This window comes from Ascaphus truei, chromosome 5 (genome assembly GCF_040206685.1).
Source record: "Ascaphus truei isolate aAscTru1 chromosome 5, aAscTru1.hap1, whole genome shotgun sequence".
Lineage (NCBI taxonomy): Eukaryota > Metazoa > Chordata > Amphibia > Anura > Ascaphidae > Ascaphus > Ascaphus truei.
The window spans coordinates 178139161-178165712 of NC_134487.1; the positions used below are offsets into that span (position 1 = coordinate 178139161).

At 39.2% G+C, this 26552-nt stretch overlaps 1 protein-coding gene across 1 annotated transcript in view; it reads right to left on the reverse strand.

The window, feature by feature from the left end:
- Positions 1 to 26331, reverse strand: part of LOC142494504 (pyroglutamylated RF-amide peptide receptor-like) — a 164062-nt gene extending 137731 nt beyond the window's left edge. Inside the window, exon 1 of the mRNA XM_075598990.1 lies at positions 25389 to 26331. Within this exon, the coding sequence (XP_075455105.1) occupies positions 25389 to 25902 (514 nt within the window). The 5' untranslated portion in view covers positions 25903 to 26331. The remainder of the gene's footprint in view (positions 1 to 25388) is intronic.
- Between the last annotated feature and the right edge of the window lie 221 nt (positions 26332 to 26552).

Consider the following 26552-nt stretch of genomic DNA (forward strand, 5'->3'; position numbering starts at 1 on the left):
TAAAAAAATGATTTAATGGATTGCAGCAAGGGTTACAACAACATTATGGGGTACAGGGCCCCCCCACCAACGCGTTTCGAGCGTAAGCTCTTTTTCAAGGTGACTTTACAGTACTCACATGCTCGTTTTTATAGCCCTTATAAGCAACCTATGGGTTGTCTATTGGAGCACCACACACCTACTACATTTTTTTAAAATTTGGCAGTAATGTTGTCAATTACAGATTGGATGTTTTAAATTGCTACATGCATATCCTTTCCCATTTCTTTGTAGATTGCTTAATCATACTTATATTTAACATATATTTATACAGATATATGTAACATATTATATATATATATATATATATATATATATATATATATATATATATATATATATATATTTATATAAAGAGAATGATGAAGCCACTCTCCAAATGAATGGGTGCAGGGTGGCTTAACCCATTAATAACTTTAGCGCTTATTAACCGTTATTGTTATTAAGGGGTTAAGTAACACCACAATATATTTGCTATATGGTGTGTGTGGGTTATGTATAGTTTATTAATAATTGTTATGTTTATTGCGGGTGTGTGTATTGTTTTGAATGTGGGTATTGGGGGTAGGGGGTATTGTCCCCAGGGGACGGAGGGTAGGCCTCCCGGTGTGTTGGGGGTGATGGTGGTTATGCCTCACAGGGGTGGGTAGTGGGGGTTGTGCTTAGGCCTTCAGAGTGGTGGGTGCGGATGGGTTAACCCCTTAATGACGGTAGCGGTTAATAACCGCTACGGTAATTAAGTGGTTAGGGGACATAACATTGGCTCTTTTTATGCTTATTTATTTCAAAGTATTTCTGTGTGTTTTACTTATTTTTTGGGTGCACAGACTTGATACTGCAGCCAAGCGGGGACCCCTGCGGGAACACCCGAGGGCCAGCCTATAGTGTCATTGCTGTGCATGCCAAAAATGTTACGGAACTTACTGTAAGGGGTTACTGGTGTATTATTTATTTAGCGATATATATATATATATATTGTGGTTAGCAGGGATGGGTGCAGTGTGTAATCGCCCCCACAGTGGTTGTTTATGGCTTGCGGGTGGGTCGCTGGAGGGCTTAACCCCTTCATGACCGTTGCGTTATTAACCGCTATGGTAATGAAGGGGTTACTTTGACCCGCAACCCCCCCGGAAACCATAAACACCCCCCTTCAAATTCCAAATACCCCCTTAATCCACTGCTGCTCCCCACAGAAAGCATGGTAATGGATGGTTAACCCCGTCATTGCCTTTGCGGTTGCCCGCTAAGGTAATGAATTGGGCTGTTAATGCATTATTCCTGCTTCGGATGCATGGGGGGGGGGGGCTTCGGTGCTGGTATTACTGGGTATCAGCTCTGGAGCCCCCCTGCATCAATCCGAGGCAGGAAAAGGGCCAGTTTTTTTTTCTATGTCCCCTATCACCGCTCAGCACCAGCTTTTTGCCAACTTTTGTTGGCGGAGCGATTTGGAGAAAATCTCTCCATTTTATAGCCCCGATCAGCGCTGAGATGCTGATCGGGGCTACTAGAATACAGCAGGTTTTAAAATTGGTAAGATATTGCTTCTCGCCACCAGCGCAGCGAGTTTTTTTTCCGGCAAAAAAAAACGGCGAATTTTCCTCATCTCGCCAGTTTTTCGCCATTTACTGAATTGATGTAGGCATGTTTGACAAAAAAACTGGCGAGATAGGGCTTCTTGCGGGTTTCTGCATAGGCCCCTTAATGTAGTGTTCCTTTTTTACCTGGAAAGTTGTTATTAAATCTGTGTGTTTATTAAATCGATGGTGCATCTTACAATCGATGGCGTCTTAGAATAGGGGAAATACGGTAATAAAAAAAAGAACAACAAACAATGCTCACTTGTGAGAAAATACAGATGATCACTGCAGGACGCAGGTAGGGAACCTCACATGGATAGTCCTTGGGTGCATGTGGGAGACACTGCTGTGACCGAATATCTTTGTGTGGAGACTGTCAGCCACATGCATCTAAGGACTATCCATGTAATATTCCCTAGCGCGTCGTGCAGTGATTATCTGTATTTTCTCACATGTAAGTGAGCAGTGTTTGTATTTTGAACCACAAATGTTTCCAGCACTCAAACGGAAAAAACAAAGAAGTAAATGGATCAGCCAAAAACGCATTTAATGGTACATGAATGATGCACACAATGGTCAAACATAGACCGAAAAACACACTATGTACTAGGATAGGGATGATACTCCTCCCACAGGAGAAAGAAACGGTGCACCGCCATCCTTGGAGCTACTACCCCCTTCACTCAATCCCTCAACCCACAATAAAAATAAATACACACAACAACCTGACTACCCACCTCCTCTACCCCCAACAAACCCCCTCCCCACCCATCATATACAATACAGTAATGGGCAAAATAGCTATTATCCTCATATGGATAATAACTCATTTGCCCATTCAAAATCCAACATTAGCCAGCCAGCATAAATAAAGTAAATAAAACTTTCGACTTACCCCTGCCATCATGAAGGGCATCCTCAGCCGCATACTCCAGGTCCATGTCCTCCGTTGCCAGCAAGAGTACATTAAAAAAAACCAATCTAATGGCCCCTAACCCTTTAATCACTTTAGCGATTAATAACCGCTATAGTAATTAAGGGGTTAACCCACCCTCCTCCGCTACCCACCCACGAGGCCTAACCACCCACCCCAGCCCCACTATACCCCACCCCGGCCCCACTATACCCACCCTGTACCCATTGATTGGCACAGTGGTATATTATACCCACTTAATATGGGCATGATAATCCACTATAGCAATCAATGGTCAACCTAATAAAAATCATTAAGGCCAAAAATACACAATAATAAAAGAAATACACAAGCACTAAAACACAACAACAATAAAAGAATTAAAAAGCCTAATAATACACATGAATAACATATATCTATCACCAAAAAAGCAAAAAAAAAATGTAAATTATGTTATTCCAAAACATAATAAAATAAAATAAACACTTATCCAACCAATTCAAGAAATAAAAACATAGGCAACAAATCAATGAAATAAAAAAAAAAACAATAGCATACAACACAATAAATTAATTTAAAACGCTAGCCAATCCACAAATGTACTAAAAACAAGTCATCCAAATTCAAAACAATTTTATCAAAACAATAAACAGAAATAGAAAAAATACCAATCAATACAAAACAAGCATTTGCCAAAAAATGCATTGCCTGTCACTGTATTTAACTGTGCCCCATTAATAGATTGGCAGTCCATGGGCAATGAAAACCATAAAAATAAATAAATACAATAAAAAAACCCTGAAAAAATACATTTACATACAGGTACATTCAATAATTAATACTTCCCTTTAGACGCCTTCACCCTCCGAATCCGGGTATTTCAGGAAGCTCTTGACCCGCGACGTCATCCACTGCAATTCGACTCCATCCTCCTTGAAGATTCAGCATCAGGTAAAAAAAAAAATCTTTCTTTGATCTTCTGTCACCTCCTTCTATCTTCATCTGTAATTCTTTTCTTATTTTCTTTAATCTTCTTTCTTCTTTTTTTTGTAATCCAATAGAGCCCCATGATAAATCCAGCAATGGAAGCTGCCTCGAAATCTTCTTGAGCTAAAATGAGACGGAACAGGCCTTATGAAGGCGCCTGTGACGTCAAATTTTAGGGTCAGGTGGTACATCTCCAATATGATTGGACGCTGTATCATGTGCCCGCCTCTTTTTTTTTTTTTTTAAGGATGTGATGTCATCTCTAAGGGAGGTACGTCACATCCTTAAAACCACATAGCTATATCACATGGTATTTGTGAGGATTGGACCTCGGTCCCGCCCCGTGACACATCCCGTGATGCATTGGGTGACGCCCCACACATGAGCACTGCAGTACTCATGCCGGCACTGGACCTAGGCTCTGCCCCACGTCCTGTGATGCAATGGAGGACGCTCCTGTCTCCACTACACGTCGGCGTTGCATGACCAGAAACACTTGAGGGGTTAATGCTGACAACATTAATTATTACATAGCTGGGATACACTCCGCCCCTGCCTATCAGTACACAGTCTACCTGTGATGACTCACTGCCTGCAGCCTTCCCATTGGCTCTCTGTACTTTATATGCTCAGCCAGCCCCTAGGCAAATTGTCTGAGCATAAGCTTGTGTTTGTGTACTGGTGCTTGCCTCAAGCATCCTGCTGTCCTGCTGTTGCCTCTGTGCATTCTGCCTTGATCTTTGTACTTTAGCTTGTACCCGACCTCTAACTTCTCTGACCCCTGGACCTTGGCTATGCACAACGACCATTCTGACCTCTCTACTCCTGGACCCTGGCTACGCACAATGACCATCCGAATTCTCCAATCCTAGACCCCGGCGAGTATAACGACTATTCTGATCTCTCCTACCCTGACCCAGCTACACGACTACGACTCTGCAATCCGGACGCAATTGCGCAGTTGTTGGTCGGTGTATTCTAACATACCCACCTCAGCCCTGCAGTCCCGTTCTGTTTGTGGTGAGCACTTGTTACAGTATTACAGCCAATGGGATTGAAGACAATCCCACTGGTTCATGTACTATGTGATATGTCACATTAGTTAAAAAGGATGTGACATCCCCCCTCTTGCCATGTATTTCGCTTCCCTCCATCTCACTCCCTGTTACGCCGGTGCTGCCCGCAGACCAGACCCGTCCCCTGAGCTGAAGGGGGAAGTGGTAATACACGCACCCGCAGCAAAGGGAGCGTGTCCGGAGTGTGGTATGAAGCGTTGCCAGGCCAGGTGTAGTAAGGTAGACAATACTTGCCGGTACCGGTTGTAGAGATAGAGTGATGAATGCTTTGCCGAGGTCAGGGAGTGGAGAGTGGAGATAGGTCGTAGTCCAAGCCGTGTTCAAGATGTTACCAGAGCGAGCGTTGTTCAAGGGGTGCCGAGATCGAGAGCCAGAGGGGGTAGTCGTACAAGCCGCGTCTGAACCTGTGAAAACACTGAGAGAATCCAGAAGTACTTCCATACAGAGACTATGTCGAGCGACGAGTGATGGGAAGCACAGGCATAATAAAGCTGGACAGTCCAATGGGAAAAGCGGGCATGCCTGGAGGACTGCAAGGAGTCTTCCCTGATAGGAGGGAGGTGTTACAGCCCAGCTGAGTGTAATCCTTGATTTGCATGGAACTGTGTGATGCTTGGGGGCGATGCCTCACTGCAGGAGCAGTGGTTAAAAGTGTTCTGTTAGGCGTGTGCTCTGTAAGCTGGGAATGCATGCACATAACGTCTGGGGCTGGCGTGCGTGTAGGAGGGCGTACAGGAGGGCGTGGGCGCGCCCGGCGCTGAGTAGAGGAATCGCCGAGGGAAGTGATCCCGCGACGGCGGCAGGGGCGAGGAACCGTGGAGGCCGGTAAGGCAGGATTGTTTTGTGTGTCCAGGGGCTCCCTGCGGAGAGGGAGTGCTCCGTGTGGGAAGCGAGGAGAACGCCGATTCCTGACACTCCTTCTTCCTCACTCACCCCCTCACATGTATTTCTTTCTTTCATGTGGTGGGTGTGGGAGTTTGAGCTAGCTGGGAATGTGTGTTAATATATGTCACATTAGTTAAAAAGGATGCGACATCCCCCCTCTTGCCATGTATTTCTCTTCCCTCCGTCTCACTCCCTCTTCCTCACTCACCCCCTCACTCTCCTCCCCTCCCACCTTGCATGTATTTCTTTCACCTGCATCTCACTCTTACTCCCTCTTTTCCTCACTCAATCCCTCCCTCACCCCCTCTCTCCTCTTACTCAACCCCCACCTTCCGTAAATTACCCCACTATACATATTGAAAAATAATAATGCTATTAAAATGAACCTACTACCAAGAATCCTAAATCTATTCCACACCTTACCAGTGCAAGTGAAAGCTAGGGATATACACGAATTACAGACAAAAATTACGAAATTTATATGGAACAACAAAGCGCGAGAATAAAATTACCCCATCTCTATCAATTCAAAACATACGGAGGCTTAGCTCTGCCACATTTAATGCAGTATTATCAAGCAGCTCATCTAAGCCAGCTGATCCACTGGCATGCTCACAAAAAGGTGAAAAATTGGTGGAGATAGAGTCAGACACACTCTCAAATTCAACTATAGATATAGTATTGTGGCTAACAAAGAAAGCCCAAACTGATAGTGCCTCTGGAGTCTCATCTCACACTCAATCAAAATGTGGGACTCTTTGAAAATCAAACATGGGTTGACCAATTTAAAATCTCAGATGATGCCATTAATTGAGAATGCTAGCTTTGCCCCAGGCATGGAAACAACAGCTTTTAAAGAGTGGAGTAAGGCAGGAATAATAAGGGTCAAAGATCTATGGACAAATAAATAAATAAAAAGTTTGGAGACAGTAATGAAAGAGATTGGGTTACATAAATCAGCCTTCTTTAGATATCTTCAACTAAGAGACCATATAAGAAGTAAAGGCCCGTATATGGACTATACAGTATTTGAGGATGTGTCTCTCGGCAGAAGATAAGAAAGGCCTGATCTCAACGGTATACAACCTATTTGCTGATGTTAAATCAGAAACTGAAATAAAACCCACATTTATGGAAAAAGTGGGAAGGGGCTTTATGAGAAAAATTATATCAAGAGAAGTGGGACGAAATATTTGAAGGAATTGCAAAGACCTCCACATGTGTTATAATTAACGAAAATGCATACAAAATGCTAGACCAATGGTATTATACCCCAGTACGATTATCCACTTTTTTTAGAAACGTATCACCTCTTTGCTCAACAGGATGTGGCCAGCAGGGATCGATGTACATATGTGGAGGGCATGCCCAAAAATTACAAAGCTATGGAAAGCCACCCATGATATGGCACAGGTGATCCTCGGGTTTGCCTTCCCCTTAGACCCTTGGACAGTATTGCTGTGCAAACCAATTGAAACTATGGAAAAAAGCTAAATTAAACTACTGATACATATATATTCAACCGCCAGGTGTGAAAGAGCCAAGGCATGGAAACAGGAACAACCAGCCCTAGATGCAGTAAAAGCGAGACTCTGGAGGTATTATCTCATGGAAACTGACAGGGATACAAAATGACACAGTCCAGAAATACCTGAAAGTGTGGGAACCATGGAGAAACTACAGTATATTGGGGATTAATATCTTACCAGGAGAACTCTCCAAATTTGAAGAGCAACAAAGTAGGAAAGCCATAAAGACCCACAAATTAAAGGTATAATTATGGAAGTAACTTAAGTGAAATATGGTTTGAATCTGAACAAAACATTACAGCAGACCCGGAAAGATATTCTGTAATCTACCAAGGGATTGAATATACTATATATTATCTGACACACACCCTCCCCCTCCAACACCCCCCCCCCCTTCCTGGTGTCAGAGTCCGGGAACAGAGCTTCTTGTTGGGTACCACGGCCCACGCGCAGCTAAACCCCGGGCACACACGACACGGCGTACACTTTGAACGCTGAATCTGCTGCAGTAACTCACATGCGGCAACACCCCCAACTTCTTTATAGGGCTAGCTCTCTTAGGCAGGGTAAATGCAGATACAGGAACACTTTGTGCACTTACTACAGGCTAGTACAGGCGCCTGTTGCTGGAGCGATAAATGGCCTTTTAGTTTTAGACGACGCACGCAATGGGGAGGCGTGGCCATGACATCACATCCGCATAAACAAACATGGCACTCTCCAAAAACCTGTATTTGCTGTTACTGATGGACAATACATATTTAAAAACGTCATTATTTGATCGTTGAGAAACAAACGTCCAGGAAATAAATCGCCAGCGTGAAACACAGAGAATTTGATACTTTGTACCATGAACTTCGTAAGCAAGCATAATTTTTTGGATTTTATTATTATTTTTTATTAGTTTTTATCACCATTATTATTTTCCTTTTGACTCATTATATCTATCACTCATAGCTCTTTTTTTCTTGTTGTTTCTGATTTCATATATGGAATGTAATTTTCTTTTGAATTAGACATTCATAGTGTATGTTTTTGGTTTGTTCTCTAATTCATATTCTGGTTATGTTTTTGTGTTTTTAAACATTGTCCATTCAAACCTGGTTAGTGATCAGCTGTGTTGATGTAACCTTTTTCCCTATAGTTTTATATTAGTGCTGCTTAATCACTGTTATTCTATTGATTTCTTGATTACCCAATTGAAATCACTTGGTTAGAGGGTGTGCACTCACATCAGACCACTATATTACCAGGCACTGAATGAACACTAGTACTCTTTGATAAAGCGCCTCCACTGCGGGAAACGCGTCAGAATTTTTTTAAATTGTGTCTGTCAGTTCATATGGCACATATGCCCAATAAATAGTTTATTTTCATTTTTTGCCTCCAGCCCTTTTTGCCATTGCAGTGCTCTACGTTCACTCCTGTTTTCTACCATGCATTCCAGGCTGATCATATGCCCTTTCCTAGTGTACAAATTGTGCGGGATGTGGCTAGTGAATTTTACAGCAAATGGAATTTTCCAAATTGCGTTGGCTGTATAAATGGCAAACATATTCGCATAAAGCACCCCAAACATTCAGGTACAATGTATTTCAATTACAGTATAAACATTTCCATTCTATTGTCTTGCAAGCTGTTGCAGACACAAAATGTAAATTTATTGCAATTGACGTAGGAGCATATAGAAAGCAAAGCGATGGCGGGGTGTTTAGAGCCTCATTCCTTTATCAGCTTGCAGAAGACAATACATTGCAGTTACCTTTGGATAAAAGTTTGCCATTGAGTAGAACAAACCAAAGTTTCCTCGCGTACTGTTAGCAGATGAGGCCTATCCGTTGCTCACATACCTCATGAAGCCGCACAGTCGACAAGGATTAACGAAAAAAGAAGAAATATTTAATTACAGACTTTCCAGAGCAAGACGCCGTGTGGAGTGTGCCTTCAGGATTATGACTGATAAATGGCGATTACTATTAAAAGCTATAGAAACGTTTGTGCCAAATGCAAAGAGAATTGTAAAATGTGTGGCTTTACTACATAATATTGTCATCGAATAGAATAGGATTGGAAGGCACTACTAAAGTGTCAATGGTGGATCGTGTGAAGGGTTACCAGGTGGCTTCTCCAAAAATACTGGACTCAATGGTGAAAGGTGGGTCAGTCACTGTGTCCAGGGAGGAAAATACCAGACACATACATGTCCAGTATTACAGTACCTCTCATTTTTTTACTGGACAGAGTATCCAAATACAGGACAGTCCAGTTCAATACCGGACACCTGGCTTCAAAATGCATTCGCGATTCATTCAATGATTATGACAATGCTGAAGGAGCTGTCCCATGGCAAAATAGTGTTTAATACTGTAATTGTTAATAACCAATAAACATAATAAATCTGAACTTGAGGTCCTGTATTTTATTTTAGTAATGTTTTAAGTATGTGATATTATATTGATCCACCGATTTTTCAATTTTCCATTGAATAAATGTTGTTATATAGTATGTGTAAATGAGAGAAACAACATAGACATGGTGTTAAACAGTAAAAATATTTATTAACAAGTGAAATGGGAAAACATGGAAAACTCAATATAAAATCAATTGTTTTAACTCAATGTACAATAACAAGTTTTTCCTAATGATTTATTTTTGCTTTTTTGGACCGCCTTCAAAACTACAGCTTGAATCTCTTGGTGTAATTCATTTTGTTACCAATTTTTTATTAAATGTAATTAGACTTTTAAAGAAGTCTAACTCTTCATCGGAAATGTCTTTAAATGCATGACTCATCATTTCCAATTTTTTTCTCTTCTAGAGAAATTAATTGTTTTTTTTGCATTCACTGGACACCTTCAATCTTTTGGGCTGTGGTTCTGGGGATGTCGCTGTCTCACACAATGAATCTTCATCCAATGTTATGTCTCCAGAAGCGTCTCCTGTACTTTCATTCGCTTCCAGGTTTGACACCATTTTTGTAGGCACCATTTGCTCTTTTAGAAACTCCGTTATTTTGAGGAACGGCCATGAAGATGTTGATTCATATGCACTTGTAAAAGCAAAAAAGAATAAAGGGCGCAAAAAATGTCAAATATTTTTATATAATAGTATTGAATCAACACTAAAAACTGTGCACTCACACAAACAATAAATACATTTAAATTAAAGTAAATTGCCTTGTCACATTGGTCTCCGTTCTCCCCTCTCCTGTGTATGCGATCAGCTGTAAGTCCTAGGGTCCAGTCTCTTTGTCCACAACCTGCTGGATGCCTTTCCTGGTCTTTATGGTTCGGGGAGATGGGCACTTGTGAGCTGTAGACCCCTGTTGGTTAACAACGGTCCCATGTTTTAAGTGTACAATTGTATTCAATTTTTATTACATTTTATTGTATTTTGGTAATTACTGCCTTATAGAGAAATCACACTGAGTATATAATTTATAGGGTATTTGAGAATTCACGTATACATTAATTGCATCATTTAACATCAAGTGTACACACACCTAGCGCACCAGAACATGCACTTTGAGTTCTTTTATTTATTTATTTCATATGCACATGTACCTGCGTTCCCTGAGCATGGATGTTTAATTTTATTTAGTCATCTGAGGAAAGAATCTCTTAAATTCTTCCGCTTTCCTTTTGCTAAGCCACCTAAAAATAAAAGACAACACACAGGCTAACATCTACTGGTAAATCAATTTGCAATTATACACAATTTCAGGCTATAGAACAAGCATTGTGCAATGACAATTATACACAATTTCAGGCTATAGAACAAGCATTGTGCAATGACAATTATACACAATTTCAGGCTATAGAACAAGCATTGTGCAATGACAATTATACACAATTTCAAGCTATAGAAAAAGCATTGTGCCATGAAAATTATATACACTTTCAGGCTACAGTAAAAGCATTGTGCCATGAAAATTATACACACTTTCAGGCTATAGATCAAGCATTCTGCAATTAAACTTATACACAATTTCAGGCTATAGAACAAGCATTGTGTCATGGAAATTATACACAATTTTAGGCTATAGAACAAGAATTCTGCAATTAAAATTATACACAATTTAAAAATGATTAAATAATTTTACTTACTTGTAGTGGACAATATTTCCCCAAATTCTCTCCACAATTTATCATGAAGATAACGGTCGTGCTATGCCGTGCACCGATGATTCCACAAAGGATCGCTTTTAAATACCTCTGAAATCAGTTGTTCGATTGTACAATTATCCATTGTGTAAAAGAAAGTACAACTTCACTGTAGAAACTACCAAAAGTAATGACTTGGACAGTCACCAGGCGGAAAAGCTTCACTCTCATTGGTTCAACACTGGTCACGTGATGCGGCCAGCGCGCGACAAAAAGCACATCCTCTGTTTCCTGAAAGCGCCGCCGTCGCGCTTCATCACGCACTGCCTCACAGAGGTGCGGCCTGTTGTTCGCGCTGCGCACACTATAAACGGGGCCTAATGAGGAACAAGGTGATTACTTTACACTTATGTTGAACAGCCACATCCTACTAGACTGGGCGCTGCTGCAGTGTAGATGGAAGACCATTTACTTGTCAGCAGCCCTAGCCTTGGGGGTATCAAGGACATCAATTAGTTTCACTTTGTTTTGTTTGATTTGTTACTGTATTATAAATTCATGTTATGCTTGGTTACATTTTCGTCTTTACTTCCTCCATGACTTCTTTTTATGTAACATACTTTTTCAGAATTTTTTTTTAATTGTTTGTGATTTGTGCTTTTTCTATTTTCATGTTTACAGTATATCCATTTTTTTGTGCTTCACATTTTTTTTTGCTCTGTAGGAGTTGTTCTATTTAACCTCTTATTGAGGTTCTTTTTGCAGCTATCTAGTGAACGAGACTAGTGCGTTCTGCCAGTCCTGTTTTGTTATCCTATTAACCGCGCGACGGCGATCCTGGCTGACCTTTAAAAGAACTTAAGACTGAGCAGTACTGCTATTCTCGTGAGAGATATACAGTATTGTAAGGTATATCGATGTGTACAATAATATCACAGCTGAGCCTGTCAATTTCATTCTGGTGAAATATGAACCCTTAATATAGAAAGTCTGGAACACTGCACACCAGACTGCCATATTGATCCTTCAGAAATACAAATCAAAGGGACATTATTTCAAGTGTCCTAATTACAGCATGTCGTCCCGATTAACGGGCCCAGGGGGCGCTGTATAAAGGCTGGAGAATATACCAAAGGATAAAACAGTTCCTTGTCCTTTTATAGCAGCTACAGTAAATGTGCTGTGGCTTATGGGTGGTTTAGCATTTAGGATGATATTTCAAGCAGCAGTCTGCTGATCCTCATTTTTTTGCATTTTTATGTACTTTAAAAGATCTATTCCTACCCTTTCCAGTGCTGCTTTTAGAATTCAATAGCATAAAAAGCGGTATCTTTCCCCAAATACAGAGAAAGTATAGAAACCCCAATTACATGCACTCTCAGATCAAATTTGTTCAGTGGTGGTATCAGTCTTGAGACGTAGAAATGCACTTGAAATACTGTTGTGAACAGTGTAATGAATAACCCTTAGGATAATGTATAGTATTAGTGATATGGTTACAAATATATATATTTCTAACAAGATAAAAAATAATGGGGCACAAAAATAGTCTGATTGTCTCTGAGCATTACCTAGGATTAATTGCCCAATTTAAATTACAGGGCAGTCTAAACAATACCTTGTTGAGTGCCCAATTTAATTTACAAGGCAATTTGAACAATATTTTATTGATTGCTGCTAATAACAGCATGAAAACAACTAAAGAAATAACTCAACGCTCAACCCCATACCTTTAAAGTAATAGACTAAGGTGCAAAGGGTTAAAGATATATATATATATATATAACACAACACGTTAACTCTAGGATAACGAAAAGAACCCAGTTAACTGCACTCAGAGTAGTATTAATAGCTAAAATAGCTTGGGATAACGATTGTCCCACGATGTGAGGTAAAGTCACCTCTACCTAGCGACACACTAAAGAGCTCACAAAACCAATAATTCAAAAAAATTAAAAATATTTATTATGACAACCACTATGACTTAAAATTACAAAACAAACAAATTACCAAAATCCCCTGTGGGGTGTTGAATCGAGACCTAACAGGTGTGAGTCAGTTGATGAGATCAGGCTCAAATAGTGAGATTAATATCCTCAACTTACACTTGTTGAGAGACGCAGTGGGTGGTATGCAGTAAAGAAAATCCAACATTAGTATAATCACCTAATTGGCACACAGTATATGAAGTATCAAATGACATACACAACCCAATGTAACAGCATACAGTAAATGCTAAGTATAAGTATACATGTGGGTATGTGCAGTATGGCCACACGGAAGAAATAGCAGAGACCTGACTACACAGTTGCCAAGTGATACATCTGTAATCACATATGACCACATCAAATGGTGACCTGGAAAATCACTCTTACTACAGTAATAAACATGAATGTTAGAGTCAACATAATTGGGATTCGGTACATTTGGTAGCATATAAACACTAAAAATGAGGTGGATACTTGTCTGCTCTGAAGTATTCCCATCCATTGCTGCAGGTTGAATCTTAAAGTAATAGAAATCCTAAACTTAAAGTTATAAAACAGAAAACCAAAGACAAAAAAATAAATAATAAAAAATAAATAAAATATATATATATATTGAATTAGAACTTGCAATATAAAGTGAAATGACCGCAGGATCCAAAAATCAGAGGGGTGCCGTGGATGTAACTGGGATGGATGCTATAGATCTACTATTGTGTAGCTGAGTATCTTAGACCAAGGAACAGAGGGCAAGAGCCAATCAGTAATGTAGGAGTGTATTGGTACTGGTGTAAAACCGCCCTTCAAGAGGTCAATACGGTTTGTGTGACTTTAGGAGTCATTACACTGCATACCATATCCCCGCATATTTATCTCTATGGACCATTCCTGAAGCTATTCTAAAAGATATGATACTATGATACTTCATAATACATGCATGTATTATAGAAATGGTGAAAACTGAAAACCTTCATTCAAACCATCTGGTGTCATCGTATGTAAATTGTGTATCCATCGACACTCCTTTTGAAGGAGTCTTTTGTCCCAGTCACCCCTGCGAATCCCCCAAGGGATATGTTCAATGCCATTAAATTGTAGCACCCTGCTATCACCTCCATGCTCACGCCAGACATGTCTAGATACAGGGGTGTCCACATGATTGCGGACAGACCCCAGATGTTCAAGAATTCTGGTTCTAAAGGGTCTGTGGGTCTTCCCCACATACTGCATGCTGCATACACAGTTTATCAGGTAGATCACCCCTGTTTTCTGACAATTAATAAATTCCCTTATTGTAAAGGCTTTTGTGTTTTTAGAGTCAGTAAAAGTCTTATACGCCTATATTCTTAGCTGGTGGGAAAAAAATCTACAGTATCTTTGACTTTCTCCCTGATAAAAGTTCCCTAACCCCATTGCTAGTTTAATGAAAGATGACATCTCATGTATTATCCTCCCAAATTTCCCAGCTTGGAACTCTGTCCCTGCATCCATTTCCTGGCAAACATTTACAATGCGATGCCTGCATCATTATAGGGGTTTCAGGCACTAGTTTTATCTCATAATTGGGAACCAGACACATGTCCTTCGCTAACCCCTGTAATATGGAACTGTTGCTAGGTAAATGCAATGCAGAGGCTGTGAATGCTAATGGATGGTAAGAGCCCTTCCACAGTCCGCGTGCCAAAGTTCGGCTACGTCTAATTAAGCCCATGATTTCAGCTTCCTGCAGTGCAGCTCCTATAGCCGCAGAATGTCTTGTTATCAGGGTAACAATTTTACTGTCAGAACAAATTATAAGAAGGTTAAACACCTTAGTGCAGGGGTTGTCAACGCCAGTCCTCAAGACCCCCCAACAGGTCAGGTTTTAAGGATATCCCTGTGATAGTGTATATGATTCAGTGCAACAAATGTGACCAAGGTTGCTACATTGGGGAAACCAGCCAAAAACTTCAAGGCAGAATGAATATGCACAGACACTCTATACTCCATCACGAAGAAGGAAGATACTGCTCACCTGCGGGACATCATTTCTCAAAGCCAGATCATTCCATAAATGATTTAAAAATCAAAATCCTCAATGGAATGTTTAAACGCACCCAAGAACGGAAAACATTTGAACTCAGAATGATAAGACTCTTTGACACCAAAACCAAAGGACTTAATGCGGACATGGGTTTTCTCACACCCTATCAAAATTGTTTGTAATTTTCCTACTTGCCTCTATTCTGATCCACACTTTCTCTCCCCCCCCCCCCCCCAGCATCCCTCCCCCTCCCCACCTTTCCTTGTCATGCTCCCCTGGCTTCAAACACTTTTAACACCCTACCTTACCTACAGTACATATCTGGTTTTGTTTTTTTGTTTTTTCTCTCTACAACTGTTTTAGCCATAGATTCCTGTGTATATCAGTATTGCTTGACCTGAAGAAGAGAGAACTCTCGAAAGCTTGTCCTATGACATAAATTGTTAGTCCAATAAAAAAGGTATCACCTAATACTGAAGAACTCATTTATTCTGCACTATCGCAACTGGACTAATACGACTACTTTCTGCTTTATATATATATATATATATATATATATATATATATATATATATATATATATATATATATATATTTTTTTTTTTTTTTTTTTTTTTAAATAGTTTTCGCCTAGCTCACAAACTTGAGCAAAAATATGCAGCAGTGATATAATTCAAAATATGGTTACACCGTGCAATTAATTTATGTGAATTTAAGACTACAGGCATAAACAAAGACGCTTTTTGAGCTTGCTATGATTATGTACAGTATGTCTAATTGTAAAATGAATAATATAGAAAAAGCATATGTATATATTTTCTTGATGTTGCCCAGCATTTATATTATAATATATGTATATGTGTCTATATTATATTAATATTATTATTATTATTATCTAAGCAAAGCAGCACCATTAAAACAAATTTGCAGGTTAGTGTGTCTTTATTTATTAGTACATTTCACGCATTATACAAGACATGACGCTGCTGTACCTAAATTATCCCAAAGCTCCAACAATTTCTGTTATGAATTATGCATGTATGTAATTAACTAAATAGAATAGATAGGGATGGGGAAATGGCAAGGGGACATGGAGGTAGAATGGGGGCAAGTGGGAGTTTGGCGAGCAGGGAGACACTCATATTAAATGCAGATAATACTAGAAAACTTCTAAAGACTAAATTCAACTGGAGTAGAAAGGCAGGAGGAGGTAAGATAATAGTACAGACTGAAAAAAAACTTAAATGCATGCTTGCTAATGCAAGAAGCCTGACAGATAATATGGGTGAGTTGAATTAATAGCTACAAGGGAGCAGTATGATATCATTGGCATTACTGAAACATGGTGGGATGAAACTCATGACTGGGCAGTTAATATAGAGGGTTATTCCCTTTTTTGGAAGGACCAAGCAAATAGAAAAAGGAGGTGCATTATGTTTACAATATATGTTACATGTTTATGAAGCAAATGTAGAGACCATGTGGATAGAAATTAGCAATGGAGGTAAAAGTACAAAGAAATGGTTTGTAGGTATATTCTATAAACCACCAAATATCTGTGAGATAAAGGAAACCAAAATACTTTTGCAAACGGATAAGGCATCAAAACTGGGTCATGTTTGCATAATGGATGATTTTAATTATCGAGACATAGACGGGGCAATGAGATTAGCATTACAACTAAAAGAAATAGATATTTGGTGATGCTTAAAGACAATTACATGATGCAAATTATTGAGGAACCAAGCAGGGGAGGCGTAATACTGGATTTGGTAATATCGATCAAACAGAAAGTGTATAGCAAGATGCCTACACTAGATCCCTCTAGAATTGAACTCAAAGTATAGCAGGAGTTATATATATATTGTGACTTGATCGGTCATAGAATAGCAGTAAATGTATGTAGTTAGGGTAAGTACAACATACAATGCACAACTTAGAGGTAATATATTAGTATACCAAGTATGGCTGTTAGCCTGTATACTTATGAAAGACAGGATACACTCAAATACCAGCCATATTGCTGCATTATAAAGATAGTAAAGTCTATGTTAGTCTGTGACGCAGGTAGGTAGTTTTGTGTTTCAAACCTATAGCAATATAATCTTTCAGATAGTAGGTTCATGCATAAATAAGCCCTCTAACAGTCATACTTGGTATACTAATATATTTTACATGGTTTTTATCATTATACTCAGGATAAACACGTGGGATTTTCTATCTGTACTGGCTTCTGGTCTGCATTCCACAGGGTTATAGCTATCAGTGGTTATTCAATCATCACGTTTATGCTATCAGGTTTTATGCATTATTGAGTGTATGTTCACCAAGCCTTAGGCTTTCTCATTTATCACACACTGTGTTTTAATCTATTTGAAGGTTTATCCATCCAGTGGTCGGATTGGGGTCAATATTTACCCCTAGAGGTTTTATATTAATTTTTAGGAGGATAGGTGTGTACATAGCCAAGCGCACCCCATAAGCACATTTGTGCATGTACCTTGGTACATATTTTTTCTATACTAATATATTACCTCCAAGTTGTGCATTGTATGTTGTACTTACCCTAACTACATACATTTACCTAAATTGGAATATATTTACCAATTATTGGTTACCCAATAGGTAGGATATCCTGGGTCGCCTTATTCGGGGATTTTTAAATCTTCACTGTGTATAATTTTCACTTGTGTCGTGGTTATCATAATATTAATAAAACTTTATTATTTTTGTGTAATTTGAAGCTACTCTTTATTAGTCATTCCCTTAAAGAAATATTAGGAATGTTGAAATTCCGTGACCTATCAAGTCACAATATATATTACTCCTGCTATACATTGAGTGCAATTCTAGAGAGATCTAGTGTAGGCATCTTGCTATACACTTTCTGTTTGATAGGTTGTAGTTATCCCTATGCACCAGTATAGATGTACATGTATTATTTTACTATAATTAGGTTGAGCGGTGGGTCATCTCTTAGTGGAATCTTTGGTAATATCGAACAATGTGCAGTAGAAGTAATAACAAATATTCAAGTCCGGGAACATTTGGGTAACAGTAATCATAACATAGTCTCATTTGAAATAAAGGATCAAAAACCATATTACTTAGGTTAAGATTTTTAGAAAGGCAGATTTTAATAAACTGAGGACTAATCTACAAGGAATAAATTAGGATGATGCTTTTGCAGGGAAACATGTTGAAGATAAACGGGCAGTCTTTAAATCATTTATAGAAAAGTACACATCAGTGTATACTCTTGGGTAATAAATATAAAAGAAACAAGTCTAAACCAATGTGGCTAAATAATCAGGAAGGGGAGGAAATGGAAAAGAAGAGGCAGGCATTTAGATTCTTAAAGTCAGAAGGGACGGAGACGACATATCAGAATTATAAGGAATGTAATAAAAGTTCCAAAAGGGCAATCAAAATAGCAAAAATGGATAAGGAAAAAAGGATTGCAATAGAAAGTAAGATCAACCCTACAAAGTTGTTTAACTACCTTAATAACCAAAAAAATAGAAAAGGACTCTTTCAGTGTGAGATGGGCAGACAAATTATTGGAGATTAGAAAAAAGCAACGGTATTAAATAAATGATTTGCCTATGTATTTACAAGGGAAGAATCAATTGCAATAGTAGTGCTGCAAGAAAGAAGCCACAACCTCCATATTAACGAACAACTGATTAACTGAGGAAAAAGTACATAGGCGGCTTGATAAAATGAAAGTAAATAACGCACCTGGCCCAGATGGCATACATAGTTGTTGTCTATAAGGTAAGAACACAAAACACTTCCCATGGCATAATAAAGTAATTTATTTATTGTACAGAATAAAGTTTATAAAAATGCATACTCACAGTAGTAATGGAGCCGTCGAATCCTTCTGCAGCGGAGGTACTGCCCGGCATTCTCGTTGTCAGTGAAACCCTCCTTGGTTAGTTCAACCAGGCCCCGATGACATACATCCAAGAGTTCTTAAGGAGTTAAGTTCAATAATAGCCAAACCATAACATTCAATATTCAAGGATTCCATTTCTACAGGCGCTGAGTACCACATGATTGGCTTAAAGCAGACGTGGTGCTTATATTTAAAAAGGGAGCTAGATTACAACAACAGCTGCTCAAGAAAGACTGACAACTCTGCTCCTGTAACGTATGGCCTTTGTGTTTTTCCAGTATATGAGGCAAAGCTTACTTGTGGTATTAAACTGACTATAACCATTAACTGTGTACTTGGCACTATACCTTCTGCATAGAGGGTTATTGTTATCATAAAAGCCTTATTTTGATCTCCCCTCTAGGCTATTCATCCTATCTGGTTTGAATAGGGATGTTCCCTGTTACAGTGATTACTATACTTGATAGAATCTATTAAGATCATTCCAGTGCAGTTTCCCTATTTTTACGGAGGGAGGCTTTCGTTTGGGTCAAAGGGAAGTACCACGTGTCCCTCTTTGAGGTGCTGTGGGAACGGGCCCGAGAAAGGGGCATTGAACCCTGAAATGTTGCCCCCCTTTTTCCAGCACATTAACTCCTTAGAATGGCCCCTTTTTGGCATTTGTTTACCCTTTGTCCCCCCCCCCCCTCCCCCTTATGTTGTTTCCCCTTTGTCCCATTCACCTGCCTCCCCTGTGTGCCGTTTAGGTTCACATGTATTGGTATATCATTTTTCCTAGATATGTGTATTCATGCCGTATCTGTCTATGTATAGATATTCTTAAATTGTTTTATTTTCAATACAATTAATTTTTTTGGTATAACTCAATGTTGAAATAAAATTTACTACTTTTATTGAGTGCTGGGAACACCTACTTTTTTCCCTAGATTACAACTAGGGAATTAAAGACCTGTAAGCCAGACATCGAAAGTGGGGAAGCCAGGCGGTAAGGTTTAGTATGAGATAATATTCAGGAATACCTAATGGAACACAACATTATTAGTACTAGGCAGCATGGATTTATGTAGGATAATTTGTGCCAAACTAAACGTATTAGTTTCTTTGAGGAGGTAAGTAGGAATTTAGACCAGGGTAATGCAGTTGATGTAGTCTACTTAGATATTACAAAGGCATTTGATACGGTTCCACACAAGGTTAGTATACAAAATAGAGCAAATATAGAAAAAAATAATGGTACCTGAATCAAAAAACAGTTTTAAGGAGAGACAACAGAGAGTTGTCGTAAATAGAACTTTTTCAGGTTGGGCTAAAGTTGTGAGTGGAGTACCTCAGGGATCAGTACTGGGACACTTGCTTTTTAACTTGTTTATTAATGACCTTGAGGTTGGCATAGAGAGCAAAGTCTCCATCTTTGCTGATGTAAAGTAGTAGAATCAGAGCAGGATGTATAATTATGCCCCATTATAAAGCATTAGTAAGACCACACCTTGAATATGGAGTACAATTTTGGGAACCACTCCTTAGAAAATACATTATGGAACTAGAGAAAGTGCAGAGAAGAGCCATCAAATTAATAAAAGGGATGGATAATCTGATTTATGAAGACAGACTAGCTAAATTAGATTTGTTTTCATTAGAAAAGATGCATCTAAGAGGGGATATGATAACTATATGCAATTATATTCAGGGACCATACAAGGATCTTTCAAAAGATCTATTCATCTCAAGGGCAGTACAAAGGTCACAGGGTCATCCCTTAAAATTGGAGGAAAAGAGATTTCACAGCAACAAAGGAAATGGTTCTTTACAGTAAGGGCAGTTAAAATGTGGAATTCATTACCCATGGAGACTGTGATTGCAGATACAATAGATATCTTTAAAAAAAAAAAAAAAAAACGGACATCTTTTAAGAAAGGAAATGTATACAGGGATATACCAAATACTTTAAGTAAACATGGAAGGATGTTGATCCAGTGAGTAATCTGATTGTCAATATTTGGAGTTGGGAAGGAATTTATTTTTCCCCTTATATCATTCGATGATATTTCACTAGGGTTTTTGTTTGCCTTCCTTTGGATCAACATACTGTACAAATATAGGATAAAATATCTGTGATGTCTAAAGTTAGCATAGGTTGAATTGATGGACGCATGTGTTTTTCCAAATTCATCTACTACGTAACTATGTATACTGTATGTATATCTTTATTTATATAGCGCCATTCATGTACATAGCGCTTTATAGTTGTAATACACGTGGCATTTTAATAGTAGACATAATAGGAATTAAGTTCAGACATAAAAGTAAATATTTGGAAAAGGAGTCCATGCTCTGAAGAGCTTACAATCGACATGGTAAGTAGGGAGAATTTACACAGGCGGGAGGGTGTATGGAAGTACTCTAAAAAAAAACAGTGGCAGTCATATTTAAGAAGCCCCACAAATAATTTGTTTATTATTAATCCTTTTTTCTTGAAAACCAGTGGAGGATTTGAGTGAAATGCATGATTAAGATGGAAAAGCATTCGATCCATGTAGGTAAGAAATGTAACCCTACTGATGCCATATCAAAATCAATGTAAAAAAATAAACAATATCTCTCTTTATCAAAGTGCGATTAGGATTAAAGCAGCAATAATACATTCCACCATTTTTTTTCTTATGATCAAACATTGGCAGGTGCTCTAAAAAGAAGATTAACTTTCTAGAATTTGCTGTACAAGCCACTCATGGTTACTGCCACGTAGGAATCATTGCAGCATGGGCTCGTCTGTGAAGTGTGAAAAGGAATTAGTATTTATTGCAGGACTATCTGGCAAAGAAGAGGTTATGGGCCCAGTCAAACTTAGCAACATATGTCAGATTCGCAATAATTCCAACCACTTACACAGCACTTTACAGAAGATATTATTAGACAAGGCATATGATGCATAACATTAAACATTGGGAGAAAGGAGTACCTGACCTGAAGAGCTTACAATCTAAGCGATGTATTGAGGGGGATAACCAGACCGAAGGAGTACATGGATGTGCATACAGTAGTTCATAAAGTCAGTGCTCTTTGCGTCATGTTATTAGGGGAGTAGGTGCAAGGGTACCACTACTTGTTTTATTTCCAAACCAGGAGTACCACTTTTTATTTATTTATTATTAGAAGGGATTAATTGTAATAGAATTCTCCCACTTTGCTGTTTTTACAACAGGTTTCACACATAGTAAAAACCTCTACTTTATAGCAGCAAAACATGTTAAATCTTATGTTTTAAAAAAAAAATCAGTTCTGTAGTATTAGATAATAGTAACAGGTTTCCTTTATTTTGTGTTCAACTCTTAATGCATTTTTAATGGATTTTTAATATACTGCGCATCCTTTGATTTCTATAGCAGGCTTTAGCACATCTCCCCAGCAGTGCAAGATATTTGTAACACTTTCCTGTCTGATAATTTGTTGCCAATATTCCTAGTAAACTGTAACAATACAGTAGATAATGTTACCAGTAATATCACAAAACATTGTAGCTGCTAATTTATATTGACTGAAGGATTGATTGAAACTGAAAGGCAGACATTATGTTAGGCACACAATCAGGATTTTTACAGATTTATAACAGGAGCACCAAACGATTGCTTAGGTACAGTAAGAATGTAGAATTATACATTTTCAAATGCTGTAAATATTAAAATAAGGGGGAAATGTGAATCTAGTATTGCTGCTTTAAATGAGGTGCATGGGGCTTTGGCCCAATATGTAATAGGGCTAGAGTCTTTTGAATCAGACACCATACCACTTCATTTTAAAGGTCCATCTGCCATGGTGAAGAGCAGAATTATATCTGCAGTGAGTTGCATAGTCATGATACAGCTCTGTGGAAATGCCTCATTACAAAGATGAGCTTTTAGATGGGCTTTGAAGATGGGGAGATGAACAAAGTGCAGACATGTAGTACAGAGAGAAGATAACATGGAGAAGAGTGTAAGATATGAGCAGATTCACAGGGATTGATGAGAGCTGAAATGTAAGGATCAGCATAGGACTCAAGAGCCTGGAAGGAGAGAAGAGTTTTGTAGATAGTACAACATTAATTGGGAGGCCAATAAAAGGTTTTGAGGTGGAAAGAAGCAGATAGTATCTGCAACAAATAGTATAACTCTTATCTCCCTGTTCTACTATTTCTTGCAGATACTGTGCTATGACTCCAGCACTAAACAAGTGAAGTATTCCATCAAATCTTAAGGGTTATCAGAGAGGTTGTTTTATTTGTTAGGCCGTGCTTATAGTGCCGGCGACATGACGGCGACCGACAACAAATACATTGCCGCCACGTGCGATAAAGCGATGTCGCCGTCGCGAAAACTGGAAGTCGCCAAAATTTGATTTTTCAAGGGCTGTCGCGTCACGTGATGGCCCTTAAACAAATCAAATTGCCGGAATCCCGCGATGCCACTGCCCGGCGAAACATAACTTTCGCCGGTGGCGATGGGTGACGTCACCCATCGTGTCGCTGTCACCATCGATGGCCCTATAGGCATGGCCTTATGGGGGAAGGAGTTGATCAGTGAGTAAAGACACTGACTGGCACTGAGTTTGAAGCAGGGGAACCTGGTTCAATTCCCGGTGTTGGCTCCTTGTGACCTTGGGCAAGTCACTTTATCTCCCTGTGCCTCAGACACCAAAAACATAGATTGTAAGCTCTACGGGACTGCCTGCAAAATGTCTCTTTAAAGTGCTAGGTGAAACTAGCAGTGCTATACAGGAACAAACAATAATAATACATTTTGCTTAAGGTACGTGACATGCTGCTACATATACAGTGCCATCAAGCCATAAGAAATCCATGTGTCAAATTATTTTTGAAGGACCCTCCGGATTAGAGTAATGGATTTGACAAAGAGCAGAGCAAAGAATATGAGAGTATCCGATTTGAGTACTGTAGAGGTGAATTACAAGCACATGGGCCACTGTCTTATCTGTAACTTTGGGGAGCTGACATGAGTTTGTAGGAAAAACATAAGGATAGGAAAAGTGAAGGGATGCATGTGCTTTGTTATTTCTTTTACCCGTACAGTATATATTTATTAGTGTCTGATTTCCTTCCAGCCAAAGCACACAAAAAGCAATGGGGTCACACTCCTACAATGAGCGGCTGGATGTTTATGGAATTCACCGAGTAATGTGTCCGTAGTGTTATTGGCAGTAATATTATCATAACATTATGACATTTACAGGGTAATATCTATATTCATTCTCTCTCTCGCTATATGAATATTATATATCTATAAACAAATCTATAAGTGTATACATACAAGCAATATATGTGTTTGAACCTCATACACAGATATGAACTGTGACAATGTTAGTGCTGGTATATTTCCAATATTTAGAGATGGGATCTAAAGAATGAAGGAGTTTAAACAGGAAGCCTTTTAATTGAATGTGCACTTTATTTTTAAAATCAGTAAAGATTTCTACAGCTCTGTTCACTTAGATACATGATCAGTCTGATACACCAAGATAGACTCAAACAGCTAGGAGGTATAGCACAATAGGCTAGAATCATTGTTAGGGTCCCTCCACAATGCACACTTTCTACAGCTTGATAAAGGGTCTCATCATTATAGATAAGAACTTTGGTGAACTGTAAAAATACATTATCTGCAGAATATGTCCGTCAGTGCTGCTCCCCACACTGCTCTGGATAGTGCCACAGAAAAATAACATTTACTTATACTGAATAGCCATTTATCCACCCCAGCGGAAGCTTCATGGCAGTACAGTACCACTGCTTTTGAAAACTCTCAGATACAATTTCAGATTTTTTTTTAAATGATCTTTTTCTGAAATTTAGCTACAAAGAAGCATGTTCCCTTGTTTATTACATATACTCCATATCACAGCATCACTACTTTTTACAACTCCCCTTGCACGGAACATGTTTATTGGGTCCAAAATTAAGTAATGCTCGGGCTTACTGGACAGTTACAAGTATCAAAAAGCTGAAGACAGGGTATCAAAACACATAACGGTCCGCTGCAGATAACAGCAGCCTATCATTGCCACTGCTTCCCTTCATACCAGATGCCCACCAACTTTAATATAGTGGAACTACTGCCACTGTTAGATTATGTCTTATTATATACTGTGTTAGAGGAGAGCAACTATGGAGAACACTACCAAATCTACACTGCACAGTATCATTATACAGTGCAGTAACATGCATTTTTTAACTTCATTGCTGCCAGTAGAGCAGCAAGTTCCCGTAGCTTCATCCAACAGTGGAATGATTCTGAAAATTGAAGAATTTGTATAAGCCTCTGGCAGTGAAGAAGTTAAAAGATATTGCAGACTCTAAGCTAAATTAGTCCAAGCTTACCTCCCAGCCACTCAGAAGAGATGTTCTGCAGCAGAGTGAATGGGATGCAGAAGAAAGTTACCAACAAGTCACTGCAGGCCAGGGAGCAGATGAAGATGTTGGTGGCTGTCCTCATTGCCTTCTTCCTGATGATGATATAAACCACCAGGCTGTTGCCAAACAGAGCCAGTATGAAAATGATGATGTACAGCACCAAGAAGATTACCTTGGCACTGAGGGGCAGTTCTGGGATGTAGACTAAGGGCTTGAGACTATAGGCTGCAATGAATTCCAGTCTGCTCATGTTGTGTTCCTTCAGTAAATTGTTCAGGGCTTCTGGAGTGACATTGAGTCTTCTGTCCATGGTGCTGAAACTCCACGCTGAGGATCCTTCTGCACAATGTGAAGCGTAACTACCTGATACACTATGCAGTCTCACATGGCTCTTGCTAGATTTAAAACCATGTGATTGTTGAAGTGCAAAAGTATTACACTGAGGGCTCCTGGGCACTACCAGCAAAAGTTTAAATGACATAGTAGCATATTATTTCAAGGCACTAATGCATCATCTTCTAGTCCCCCATGCGGTTCTTAGAGGTGGCACCTCCTTTATAGACTTTCTGCCATTCCCAATACTTTCTCAGCCAAGTGTTGATAGATTGCAGTTTTCTTCTTACAGAGCAGCCAGGGAAGAATGTATCCTCCTCCTCATACCTTGGAATCTGTGCTTCCCCTCCTCTCTTCTCATCTGCTATTGACTTGCAGGTTTATTACAGCGTCCCCAGGAATGATTTGTCTGCTGTGGTGCAGAACAGAGAAGCAGCCTAGTGGTGTTAGAGGGAGAGGAGCTGTCTGGGTAATTGTTACTGCACAGCTGCTAGCAGAAAAAGACACAATGAATGCTACTTGCTGGCAGGGCACTTGTAAGCCAGTCTGTGAGGCAGTGATGTAATACAGACCCTCATTGGCCTCAAATGATGCTTTCTGTGACCACGTCTATTCTGTTTGCTCTGCTTTATAGATGTGCGAGGGAGGCACTAGTAGCAGAATATAGCTTGGTGTTGACATCTGAGGTGGAGTAAGGAGATATTAGAATTATTTGCAACCATAAGCTTCTAAGCAGACAAAACCACACACACACACACACACACACACACACACACACACACACACACACACACACAC